The sequence below is a fragment of the Larus michahellis genome, chromosome 7 (genome assembly GCF_964199755.1).
Source record: "Larus michahellis chromosome 7, bLarMic1.1, whole genome shotgun sequence".
NCBI lineage: Eukaryota > Metazoa > Chordata > Aves > Charadriiformes > Laridae > Larus > Larus michahellis.
The window spans coordinates 51383214-51397245 of NC_133902.1; the positions used below are offsets into that span (position 1 = coordinate 51383214).

Sequence of the window (14032 nt, forward strand, 5' to 3'; positions counted from 1 at the left end):
CCAGTTCCGTAAAGTCAGCTGCAAAATCACAGCCACTTCTAAACCAGGAGTTAAACCCGGCCTCCAGCAAAGTCTTTTTCCAAACACTATTGTTCCTTATTTCAAAAAGCTGTCCTGTATGCGGGATAACATTCCTCCTCTTCCTCCTCTTTCTTTACTGTTTTCCCCCAGTCTTCCATCCCTGGCTTGTTGAGACGGAAACCTCTATTTTTGGCCCCGTTCAGGACGCAGCTGTTTTGGCAGGCCAGCTCTAAGGGAAACAAACTGCTTCTTGTTGCTAAAGGGGAATAAAATGGCAGTTTGATATATATCCACTGGGAAGAGTCTGATACTGGGATTTGTCCTTCTCCCGGTAACACGGCTCATTACTAAGGGAGGTTCCCGAGATGAAGAGAAAGGACTGGAGATAGATGGCAAGGCTCTGCAGGGCTGGCTACTAGTCTCACAGCCCTGTCCCGGCCATATCCTATTCAAGCTTCTTTTCCATGTAAGTCACAGAAGTCACACAACACTATATAGCATCCTTGGGATACGGGGGATGAAAAGCATGTCTCTCAATGGGGCTGACTCCTGTTTAATGTTGGAAGGATAAGATAAAATCACTGATTCCACAGATTTAACCATAATAAACTACAAAGTTGTATATCTGGCTCTTCACAGGGGTATTTAGAAATGCAAAATAGCTTGGCTGAAATACACCCACAAATTCCCTTTAGAAATTTGACTTATCTCAAAATATAGTCTGAATGCTGTAGTCGCTCATTTCTGGGGGACGAGAAAGTGGCATTTGTGTATTTTTACAAGTGCTAAAAAAAAGTTTTAAAAACGGATGTAATTAGATTCCTGAAATTTTATTTTATTTTTCATAAAAACTTTTACATTTGCCTCAAAAGCAATGCGGTCTTTCAAAAGCATCCTTTGCCTGAAGACAGCTTACACAAATGCAAAACTGTGGAAGAAAACCCCTGAAAGATCAAGTCCTTAGGACACAGCTGCAGTCTCTGTCTATCCTTTGAACCCTACACTGGCTGCATAGTGGTATCCAAGTTCTCTCCCTGGGAGGGCTGCCATGAGTAATGACTATCCAGCATGAGTAGGAGATGTCGAGAGACACTCTAAAGCATGCCTTCACAGCGGGCATGGCCAGATCCGTGCTAGTCCCTGAACACGACGCGCAGAAACGCGGCACTACCCCAGCTCTGGACTCACCAGCCAGCATCACGGGCTGCCAGCCTGAGCTGCTCTCCCTTCAGGGATGTACTGCCCCAACCTCCTGCCTCTGCTACGGATACCCGCAGCGTGCCCTACGGATACCCACGGCATGCCCTACTCTGCTGCGCGGGCACATCAGAGCTAGAGCTCCCCAGCAGCGGCTTCTAGCGCGACACAGGGTCTGTCCTATGTCTGGGAGGTGCCGTGGTCAGTGGGGCGAACACTGAGTGCTCCCGCAGCCTGCAGCGGACTCAGACAGCTGGAGGTGAGTTTTCTACCCGAGCAGAAAACTCTCACATCCACACCTCTCCCTCAGCAGTGAACAGCCTCAACTCTTCCACCTCAGGGTCCTCAAGACAAGCTGAATAGCATAGATGTTGTATAATACCTCAAACATTTGTACAGTAGTGCAAGAAACCTTTACATCGAAACCTCACTTTGTTCTCAACGTATTTAACAGAATTTTAACTTGCTTTTTTTTTTAAGAATAGAGCCTGTGTGTAAGACACACACAGATGTGCCTTATCCAGTATTCACAAGCACATGTGGGTTTAATTTTATTTTTTAATCATAGATATGATTTTCTCCAATGGTTTCATTCTATAATAAAGACCAAGCCTTTTTTTTTTCATCTCTGTTGCTATACCACAAGCTTCATTACCAATTAATGATGTTTAACGGGTAGCTAAATTGGCATTAAAAGGAGACATTAAATAAAGATAATGTTTTTTCATTAATGAGATTACTGAAGTAGTATCATGTATCACTTTTATGCTGAATTGCTAACGAAATGGAATTTTTCACTTCTTGTTTACAAAGCTGACTTTTAAAAATATTCCTAATTTTTTTCTTTGCTCTGTCACTCAAGGTCTTTTGCCAACGCAAGTATGTAAACTACCTCTAAAAATGCTGTTAATTCATTATTTCATAGCACAGATACATTATATTTATATCATGCATGTTATCATTTCTTAGTATCTGGTACGATCCAACTGTCCACCCAGATAAAGAACAAAGGGTCACCTCCAAAAAACAGTAACAAGAATACGGTAACAGTAAGAGTTTCTAAAGCCCTCAATGAACGTCCTTTGAAATGTCAAAAGAGTACCACGTCCATGGACCTACATATTCCATCAGAAAGGAACTCAGGCTTTTTGAAACCGCGCGCAAGGGATGGATAAACTGAGACTTTGGAAGATAATACCGGTGCTGGAGCTCAGCACAAGAATGACAGCTAGGGAGGCACCTAATCAGGAAATCCCCAGAAAACGAGGAGCGATTTCAGACATTATCCCTGCCTGGGCTGCTCTGTTGCTTTCCAACAGAAATCTAAAAACCCTTCTCTAAATCTTCTGAAAGTCAGTGATAGCTCTATTTTTTTACTATTTTTTTGTCCTCATTTTGATGGCCAGGAAAAGATTTTACTGGGGCTTATCTTATCCAAGGCCAGCCTTTCACATTTATTAATAACAGCGTAATTTACTGAGATCTATACAATTCCCTGCACTCTGCACGCCGTGTGTATGACTCCACTGCAGTTGTGACAGTATCTTTTTTCCTGTGCCGTCCTTCAAACGTATTACTCTTCTCTCAGAAGTGGTGGATTGATTTTACCAAGCCATATATCAATGATGAAACTACTACGAAACAGTCTGCTGTTCCCTCACCCGATAGTTTCTTTCCAACAAAAGGCGTTACAGTCTGCTGAAAAACAGTGTAATTAGTATTTCCTGAAAAGCAACATGAACAAAATCAGCCTCTGTTACCACCTAGAAACACTCCTTCCATACGGTGGATACTATCACTGAACAAGGAAGAGGAGGTGGGGGCTGCACTCACACTCATCTTACCTTAGGATATGGATACTGCTTTCCTTTTGGATACAGACCTCCAGTAAACCGGGGAATAACCATGTTCGGTACCAGAGAGTCATTTATGGTCAGGAACGCCAGTCTTTCACCGTCTGGAGACCACCAGTGGGCAATGTGAGAATGAAGAATTTCCTCTGCAAAACCAGATCTCCTTAGGGTCCATAAAAATAACTAGTTTCCAGTTCATTCAGCTGGCACTGATTTGTTCTTTCTGTGCCTACTTGAAATGCGTTTGTTGTAATTTCAGTAATTTCACATTACCCCGGGTTGAATGTTTGGATTACAAGGCCAAACTTTAACCATTTTCCTCAAATCAATACTTTCATTGACGTCAATAAATCATTTAAACGTGAAAGATGATTGTTACTGCCATATATTTACTTCCATTACTTTCCATTAGACATGTTAATTTTTAAATGATTTTAACCATTTCAATAAACAGGTTTTAAGGACTTTTTTTTTTTCTTCTAATATAAAATTTTAGTATACCAAATTTCTCTGGGCTGTGGGGCCTGGTAACATGCAGATCCTCACACAGCAGTATTTCTGTAATCATTTTTGGAGTGCAAAATTTTGGGTTTCTTGTCTCAGTCTAATGGTCAGCTTTAATTCTTAGAAAGTTCAGTTTTTCTGCAATGCAACTTGTGAAAATCCAAACAAAACTTTTTATTTTTATCCAAACTTTATTTGACTTCCAAATGAACGTAATTCTCCCAAATACCATACAATGTTTTCTTATGTATATTGTCATTGTGTTTCATATTAGAGAGAAATAAACCAGAAACAGAGAAAGAAGCAGCACCCAAACTCCTCGAATCTCATCAAAGCAGCTCCTGACCAGTTCCAAATTCACCCTGTACAGGTCTTGTGTCTTCCACTTGCGAAAAGACTTAGATTTTTTGCGTTATGTATTTTATACGTTGGCTTGTTTGGTGATAATTTTTTATTTAAATTTGAAGAATTTTGATGGAAAACTAATTGAGAATTGTATACTAATGGGAACAAAGGCCTGACTGCACACTTAATTTAAGAGCCTACCTACAAAACTAGTCAATGAAGACTCTCCAAGATGCTAATCAGATTCTGAAAGTTTTGAAATGGCTTAATGGGTTGAATTATCTAAGGTTAGGTGCAATAAAGCTGGGACTTATACTCAAAGTCATATATTCCGTGTCATGCTTCTCTCGCTGGCTGGAAAACTAAAACCTTTTACACAAGAGAACAGCAGAGAATGAATGGTGAATATCAGATAGCAAAAATCCCAACTGTGTTTGTTTTAAAATATTACTGTTTGCATTCAAACAAGGTTATTCACACAAAGAAAAGCTATTCCCAAATGCTCGTGTAAGGTAAAATGCTGATAACAAACTCATGCAAATGATAACAGAAAACAAATGAGGTCAAAAGGAGGAACAGTTCTCAATTCAACTGAAAATCTCTTAACCTCAGCTGGACAATATTCAGCCTGCTCAGCTTAAAAACACTACTAAAAGTGGAGGACTGCTCTAATGTAAACAATGGTTAATGGGAAAGAAGCAGTATATTCATCCATGCCAACAGACACTGATTCTTCTCCTCCAATGCATAGAGAGAATTCTTTTATCTTGACTTTAATTATGTATATTGTGGAGAAGAGCTCACTGCATGCCTGCATCCCTGGGAGCCCCACGAGTTCTCTGTAAGTCAGGAAATGCAACAGCTATTTGGGCCAGGGATAAAAAAAACTTGGAAAAGGACGGGTAAAATCACTTAAGGAAGGCTTTAGGACATGGATCAGGAGGAAGGCTTTGGGATGTGTATCACCCCTCACACCATTTCAGAAACTTTCTAGTCCTGGACTGGACACCTTTTGCTTTTCCTTGTCATGACAAAGATACGTGTATAGCTGTAGAGACAGGCAGTAAGAGGAACAAACTGGGGCAATAACTGATGTGGAGGTATAAGATATTTAGATGAATACGCCTGGCTCCCTTTCCAAAAATGGAGAAGCAGGCTCATGGCCCTTTTGAAAATCAGCCCTGTATGAGACCTATGAATCCGTGTGTTCGCAGGCAAAAATCACCCACAGCACATATGAAGAGGTCTGTGTTTTGCTGTCAGCTAAAGAAGTTCCATGAAGCTTTAAAGCCTTTCAGTTCCCAAACATTAATTAATAAAATGTGTCTGTAGGAATGATGGACACACGCAGAGAAGCAGGAGCATAACCTCGGACAAGCATTGTTGCCATTATTGTGCTGGCTGCTCTTGTCCTTTCCAAGGTACCCCATTTTCTTTTTCTGTTCATGAAGTATTAGAAGCTTAAAGGAACAGTCATTTGTTTTATTAACAGCATTGTTGATCTTTAAAACAAATAAAGTTATAAAAAAATCCACATCAACCTCAGATACTGTTTCTGAGATGCATAGGTAAGCTGAAATATATTAAAAAATTAGCATATTGGCATGTTTCAAATAAAAGGGATTAGTTTTTATTGTCCTTAGTTCCTAAATGTAGTTGTCATGAATGCAGAGGTCCAAATCATACAACCCCCCTGACGTTTCTTCCATTAAAATATGTCTTAAACATCTATCTGTATAAATCTTAGATGGGGTCTACTCTATCCCTTCCAGACAGCTCATGCCTGGAATACCAATACCGAACCGTTGCATTAGGTAACCTTTTATGGTCCCAGTACCTGAATTACCCTACGGTATCCTTATGATCCTTCGCAGACTAGGAAGGAATGTTTTTTAAAGAATCTCATATTGCGTTTTGTTCTGTGGAGTAGAGCTGTATAATGATCCTTCATCGTATACCGTTCCCTGCAGCTCCATGCTGCACCCAGCTGCAGCCCAAAGAGAAGAGAAACAGAGGCTGCCTGCTTCTGAACGAGTGTCCTCAAAATTGTTTCTTGGCCTTTTGGCTAAGATCAAGTGCAGTGTAGTGTAGTAAAACGCTTGCAGAATTGGAGCCAGAATTGCCTTGTTGTATCTATGACTGTGACTCTTACTAAGATCACTTTGTTTTAGCAAAAACTTGATATACTATATCAACTTCAGTGAGCTATATATGCTTAAATTCTTCAATCTGCATGCAGTCATGTTGGGTTTGAAGAACATGAAGTGCATATAAAACTATATTCCATTCCAAAGACGTCCTTTGTCCTTAAGTTTTGAAATATGCCACCACATTGAAGTATTTCAAAACATTAATTGAAACCTTGGAAGCGGGTAATTATCAGACACAGTCATTTTTATGGCTAAGGGATGCAAACTAACATCCTTATGTCAGGGTTTATTTGGGCAGAGGTTTTAAAAAATCCCCATGTGAGCTATCTGCTCACAACTACTGAAATGCCAGGAGGTGTGGACAGATCGTTTCTGAGGACCACACTGAAGTTCCTTGCTGTATGGCATAACATCATTCCTAAAAACCACTCTGCCCTGCAAAACTCTACACACGAGAAATTACATACTTCAGGTAACCGAGTGTTTAACACTGAGCTGTTTATCTATAAAATTCATGAGTCCCATAGAAAGAATAACTGAAACGTGTATTGATTTTAAGCTGTTGTACCAAGCTGGATAATCTCCTCCCCCCCCCTTTTTTTTTAATTTATTTATTATTATGTTAAAGCATTTTGTGAGCAGAGAGAAACATTCTGTGGCACTACGCAGAAGACGGCTTCAGAACCAGAGGATATCACAGACTGCGCCGTCCTCCGCTCTGTTTTGGCATTGAAACCTGCAACAGCAAGTCTTCCAGGAGGCTAGCCCAGGTTGATTTAACCCAAAGCAGCAGCCACCGTTGAGGTAACAGTATGACACTTTTCGATCTTATCAAAACACTCAAATTGGATTCAAGCATGTTCTTTAAAGTCAAGCTCAATGTAACTGCCTGGCTTGAGGGGCTGGAGTGTCTCGTGAGTCGTGCTAACACACAGCACACCAACCACCACCGATGCTGAAGGAGAGAGAGTGATTAAAAACAAAAGTGAGGCACCAGGCAGTGTCACCTTTGATCACCTTTTGCTATGTATCCAGCAGTAAAGAAGAAAATGTAGCCAATTCTGCTTCTACACTATGATTCTTCCGTGCCTCCTTCTATTAGGGTGTTTTAACTGTAAACAGATCCACGCTGTTGTTCACACAAGCAACAGACTAAGTCCTTTCCCTCCTCACTTACGTGGTACACCCAGAAGAGCTCCAAAGGTATGAATGGAGTTATTCTAGATAAGCAAATCATACAGGGTGTTAAGTTTTATCTGAAATGCCAGCCCCACTGAAGTTGGCAGTAAAATCCCACATCAAGATTTGACTACTATAGCATTTTTCACATACTACCTAGTGTTCATAATGCATTTGATACATTCTGGTTGAAAATAAATTCCTCTTTCTCAGAAAATATTGTTATATGCAAAACAGCAGTCAATACAAAGTAAGAATAGATATACAAAGCCAATCTTGGAAGAAAATGAGAAGGCAAAGAAGCAAAACCAACCGTAGATAGCATTTTCTGAAATGAATAGATTTGTGCCATTGGGTCTGTACAAGAACCTCTCATCTGTTTTAATAAACAGATATATTTGTCCGGCTTACCTTCATATAACCAGTCTGCAATTCCATTAAAAATAATTCCTTCTTTTCCCGAAGATGTCAGGCGCAATGAGCTACTCTTTACATCAGGCTGATAGTAGATGTTATTTTCAAAAATATAAATCTGGATGAGGTAAGAGGGATGGAGAGAAAAAAGAACATTTTGGTAGATATAAATGAATGTTCAGCAATGAATACGTAATTTCCTCAGGCTCAGAACAGTCTACAGAATAATTCAGCATGAGTTTTCACTGACATTGCCTTCATATTTCCTTTTATTATCAATTTGGACAAACTAAGCAAACTTCTAATACTTATGCCAAGCCAAATTCTTCCTTTGAAATTTTCTTCACAGTTGCAATGTTTCTATTCACTTTAAGAAATATTATTACATTCCTCAGAATCATACAGGAGACAAGTTTTGTAACAGTTAAATAGATACAGAAATATTCCATTAATTCCATTCTATCTAAAAAAATCACCTGTTTTTCTAGCTGTGAAATTAGACACACTTCTGCAAGTACATACAACACAGTACACACAGCATAAATGAAAGTTACAGCTTTATATCATGGTGTGAGAACTTACTGGAAAAGCAAAAATAAACAGCAGACTGCCGTTAACTTTTCTCAGCTTGCTGACACTATTTCTGACTCTGACACACAAACATTTTGCCTCACGTATGCTATATAAATGCCCTTTATTTTCAAGTCTAGGCTCCTCCTCGTTTTCCTGGGAGTAACAGACGAGGCAGACAGTCCTTTCCTCCTCCACTGCCACTTCTCAGTCTTCTCCGCTTTTCTTTCCCCGCTCACTTTGTTGCAAAGGATTTCAAGTTCACTCATTTTGTGAGACTGAGCTCCAGGCTCCATGACAAAATGCAATGAAAGAAAGATAAAGGCCAAAAAAACAAAACCAAAACCCAACCAAGCAAAACCCAAACAAAAACAACAAAAAAAAACCTAAACAAAAGAAAAAGAATAATAAAAGACTTTGGAGGAGCATGGGGATGGTAAAAAGGGCAGGTGATGATGAGGAAATTTTATGACATGGAAATCCTTACGTACTCAGATGCAGGCCCCAACGGGCCGCAGGCCTGCCTTTCTCCTATCAGCCAGGACACCTTCCAACATTTCACTGCAACACAATTTAGGTACGTGTTTTCCCAAACTTCTTCATTGGCCCTATCATTCCCAATCCAGGTTAATAAGAAACAAACTTCAGCACAGCTACTAGCATTTCTGGTAATAATGCTCTTAATTCTTTTTGTCTGTATTCCTGCATACCTCATTTTCCCGACTTGTCAATGCCTGTGACTAGACTCTTATTTTAGCTATAATCGCCTCAGAGTTCTAGCCTTTTTCTTTACTTTATCGCTAAATTACAATGGCCACACATGTGCTTGCACAGCTTAGCAAAGGAGTCAAACTAATATCGCTGTTACGCACCAAACTTGACTCACACTAAGAAAATTCAGCTAACAGCACTGGAGAAGCAACACACAACAGAAATTTATGTTACATGATTCCATCAACGTACACCGATATACAGAGTCTCAGGGACTGCTAACATGAAGTAAATATATTTCCACCAAAGACCATTTTAAAAGCCTGGTCATTTATCATTCTCTCATACTTCTATGATAAATGACGTATGGGAAATTCTAACCAGAGAGCAAAGAAGTATTATCACTATTACTGCTGTTCTCTTTGCTTCTAAATTACCATCTGAAATAGATTTCCCTATAAGTCCCCAAACTAATGGCATTTTTTGATTTTTAACAGTAGCCACTTCATGGTTTCTGCTGCATAAAGCAATAAAGCTGTGGTTTTTTCACACCATGAGTAATGTAATGATTTTAACCATTACTGGGAATCAAGGGTGACTTGGAACAAAGTTCTTTATGGTCAGAAATTCAAAACTCAGCAGTGAGTTCAAAACTGAATTAAAAATAGTTGCTCCAGTTTGAATAGTCCAAAATGTACTGACTAGTAATTAAATTTATAGTTCTAAAAATAATATTTGGTACATTTGAGAATTTATGGGAAGCTGATTTATGACCCAGCGTTAACACCAAGAGAAAGTAAGGACTAGAGAAAGCTGGACATAGCAAGCTTTTGAAATAATATCGACAAACACTCCTTGTCAATGCACGTTTCCAAAGTAAAAATGTACTTTTTGTTTCCAAGGTAAAAGAAACAAATAAAGTAATAACAAGGCATGGTTAACTGCTTAACCAAGAAAACCAAAATATTTTAGCCAAGTACTTGCTATTGAAGTGAGCTCAAAATATTCCTATCAGACTAAATTACAGATAGCGTAAGTAGGGGGAACCACTCTATTGACTATTGCTTAGTAAGGAGCGATTTCTTACAGTTGACAATCTCTTCTCATATAAAAAACTGCTTTCAGGAGATTACCAAAAAAAGCCTACTTGATCAAATGATTCTATTTTATTTAAGCTTCTTTAATTAAATGAGCTCAATCTAATTCAGTTTTGAAGATCAGAAGTATCATTTTTGCTTTTCTCCCCCCTTTTCAGGCCATTCGTATTTTTAATGCTGAAGATACCCATAGTGTCTGTCTCTGCAATGAAAAACTTTCATTTAAACCCATAATCGCCAGCCAAAGTACAGGATTAAGAACTACTTGTTTTATGACCGGACCATGAAAAGGTCTTTAATCCTGTTATTACTAGTTAGCAGGCATTGCTAATTCCATTTGACACATTTCAGATAAGTAAATATCTCAGAAGGAATACTCACTGTTGTGCCGCCTGACTGCTGGCTTCCTCAGCTTTATCCCCCATTCATTTCCTAAAGCCGCTTTGTCTTCCCTCCTCAGCCAGTCCTCAGCCACCCTCTGAACATCCCCACAATCCTCTTAATCTGCTCCGTCATCCAAAGTTTCCCTCATCACTTATAAAATGTGTTCTTTCAACTTTGAAAACTACCCCAAGAACACGTTTTTCTTGAAGATATGTATTGGAAAATTGTTATGTTCTTGAAAAACTTCAAAGCCATCCAGCAGCTCTTTCCCTAGAAAGCCTCGAGCTCATTGCTTTCTTGAATTTAACATTAAAAATGATGAATTTACGTTCCTTTGCAAAACATTTATGAAATACAACCGCTCATGTTCCTCCACATGACTGAACGGCATGTAAATGCACATCGATGATTTAGGGTTGGCGTACTGGCAAGTATCGCTCTGCACTGCCTGCAGCATTTCCAAAGATCAATATCCTCATGCTTGAGGCTGTAAAAACATCTTAGAAAGATTCACCACTATGGTTTGTCATTTAATCTCACCCGTAATTTTGAATATTTGTTATATTGCAGGAGGTGACATCTTCCACATAAAGCCCACAAACTGCTGTTTGTACCAACAGGAAGGGCTTTGGGCACGTTTCCTACAATGATGCTGCCTAACCCCTGCAGTCAGGAATGCATTCCCCTCCATTCCTGACCGTGCCAAAGTGCTCATCTGTAATTAACTCCTTCACCTCTTGGAAATAAGGGCTTGCAAGTTAAAATGTTGATTTCTGCAGCAAAACAGCAGAGTTGTAACAGGAGTGACAACATTATCTTGAAGGCTACTAGTCATAGCCCGAGAGGCTCTTTGCTTTGCTCTCTGGAAGTCCAGGCTGTGAATTCAATTAAGCACAAGCACTTTGTGTAGCCACAGAAACCAATCTCCCATCTTACAATACTGCCAGCGCAATGCAGCCAAGAAAGACATTTCTAAGAGACATAGTCATTGCAAACTCCTCTTCCCAGTAGAACATTCATATGGTACAAATGTAACTCTAAAACCACTGAAATTGTAATAGATCACCACTTGAAATTAATTTTGTTCACAAGACTGTGAATAGATCTTGCTTGCTTTCGTCTAGCATTTGCACATACAAGACTGACCAGCAGCTAAGCGTCTTTATGTCCCTCTGAAATAGCCGCAAATAGAGCCAAGCGTATGCGCAACAACCCTGGTTTTACCAGAGAGCAGTGAAGTGGGCTGCTTCTTCCTGTAAAACACCCGAGTTCTTTTTCTTTGGTTCATGCATTTTTTGCCTTCCTGTTCAATTTAAACATTGCCACCAATGCTTTCTGTTGAAAACAATATCTGTAGAAAACTCCTTACACTTCTACTTTATGCTGCTCTAAAATATATTTCCAAGCTTTTATTTTAAAAACACAAAGGCTAAGGGGAAATTTCTATTTTTTAGGTGGCGGCTGCTGCTGCTGATTAGTTGCAGTACAGCAATACAAAGAAGCTGAATTTATGAGTCACAATTTGGTCTTTAAAATTGAGTGAAAGGGAGAGCAAGTGGCTGAGAGAGAACTCAAACTACTACTTTTCCTACAACAGAGACTTAAACTCTCAAATATTGCAAGGCAGAAAGCAAACAATAACACTGGGACAAGAATTAATAATAAAATAAAAAAATATTCTTGGAGCAGAATCTTGCAAATTAATGTGACTAAAATCTTGACTCCAGTAAGTAAAACTAAACATGTGCCCAAAGGTTTCCAGGGTGGGGACTTCACATACTTCATCACTTTGGTACATCGTGTTTTGGGCAATGTCACATAAACCAAAGATTTCCCTTGCGAGTCTATCTCCACTTAGGCATTTGGGAGTAAGTAAAAGTAAAAGGACTTTTCTTAATATACACTTGGGTCTAATTACTACATCATGAGTACTAAAACGTTGACTGTAACTACTGAATCTTCCAAAACTGCTAAAAGAGGAGTTGCTAACTGTGTATCAGACAGGTAGTCTCATGAATACATCAGTGGCTTTGTGCCCAAAATGCTTTCACAGCTTTCAGTCATGACGATAAGAAAATAAATTGAAAAAGGCACAAAGTGGAACCAGGCTATGCTATCTTATATGAAAATTATTATTGAGCTTTTTTTAACCTCTTCACCACCTGTTTCCCAAGTATTTTTAAAGTATTTAAATTTATTTTTTAGCTAAGACCCTTACCTAATAATGCTGGAAATGGGGATATATATCTAAATCTTCAGCCCTCAAATTTATTTGACTTTTTGTTTTCTTAGAAATTTTGCAGAGCTGATGACATCAAGACTTAAGTCAAATGAAGAAAAAACTCAGCGTTTCTTTAATTACTTTATTAAGTTTTTTCTAATTAATAAAAACATCTGCAAGAATGCTTTGGATTAGTGAGAGATTAATTCTTGATAATAATCACATTTATTTCAACTGACTGTGAAGAATTTCAGGCTCTGCTTGCTCTAATGTTCTACCTACAGCACTAATCCTCCTTCTTCCACATCTGTCAGCCTCTAAACTATCTTCTCATAAAGCTTCTTCTAAATTAATTTCTTCCCAAACATTTATTTATTGTTTGCAACATGTTTCACAATTACATGATTTTATTTCAGGCTGAGGTCTTAAGCAGAGCACCCAGTCCAAGCAGTTAGTTCCAGATGGCAGACAGCTGTGAAAACACAGAGACATCTAATCCCACAGCTGAATGGCAAACCCAGTGCCAACAGTTGGAGAGGCCCCCTGTGTGTCTTTAATCGTTTCAAACACTACAGGCAGAGAAAAGCCGCTAAATTACAGAAAAATACCCCACTTTTTCCCTTTAGGTGCTCCACGGAAGCCTTCTGCATGGGCATACCCACACTCAATCACTCCTGTGATTGCAGGGCAGCTTATCGGCAACAGTTCAAGCTTTTTCCTCACCAGTTGGGCAGCGGCAGCAGTTTGCCTGGAGCTGCGTGGAGGTCACCATGCGGTGGCCTACCCTGCACAGAAGCAGTGAGTGTGTGCGAAGCTGGTCTTTGAGCTCTCCACCAAAGCAGGGGCAGCTTCTCTACCAGAGGCTGCCAGTAGCCGGTTAGCCCTGGCAGTTGAGACAAGAGTCACTACCGGGTATTTGCAAGTGTCCTAGAAATTCATCCAGGCACCAAAGTTCAGACTTGTATGTATATCCAAAAGCCCAGTTTTCTTCAGGTAGAGGAGAAACAGAGCTGCAGCCCTTGCTGACAAAACCTTCCCCGGAAACCTTCCCTGGAACCAGTTATCAGTCTCACTTGCAGAGAAAAGCTACCAGAGAGGCAAGTTTGTCTTAAACCTGATGTTAAGGAGGTAGACTTAACAATCTAGCATTAGTCCTTTCTCTAATTTACACATGGATAAACTTATTTTCATATGCATATGATAAGGTAGCTTACCACGCAACAAGTCTTTAAAATAGATTATACAAACACTAACCGTATAGCTATAATGTGTTGCCACTGCTGTTCCCCAAAGCGAGAGGGAACTATCTCGGGTCTAGAAGCAGCATTACTCACTCACGTCATGCTTTGCCCAAGCTGAAGGTATGTCTCCCCACTCTGTACCACA

At 39.5% G+C, this 14032-nt stretch overlaps 1 protein-coding gene across 3 annotated transcripts in view; it reads right to left on the reverse strand.

Moving 5' to 3' along the window:
* DPP10 (dipeptidyl peptidase like 10) overlaps positions 1-14032 on the reverse strand; it is a 543420-nt gene that overhangs the window by 47280 nt on the left and 482108 nt on the right. For all 3 annotated transcript variants that reach the window (XM_074594714.1, XM_074594712.1, XM_074594713.1), the window contains exons 8-9: positions 7661-7781; positions 3063-3217 (exon numbers count right to left, since the gene is read on the reverse strand). In XM_074594714.1, coding sequence (XP_074450815.1) covers positions 3063-3217; positions 7661-7781 — 276 coding nt within the window. The remainder of the gene's footprint in view (positions 1-3062; positions 3218-7660; positions 7782-14032) is intronic.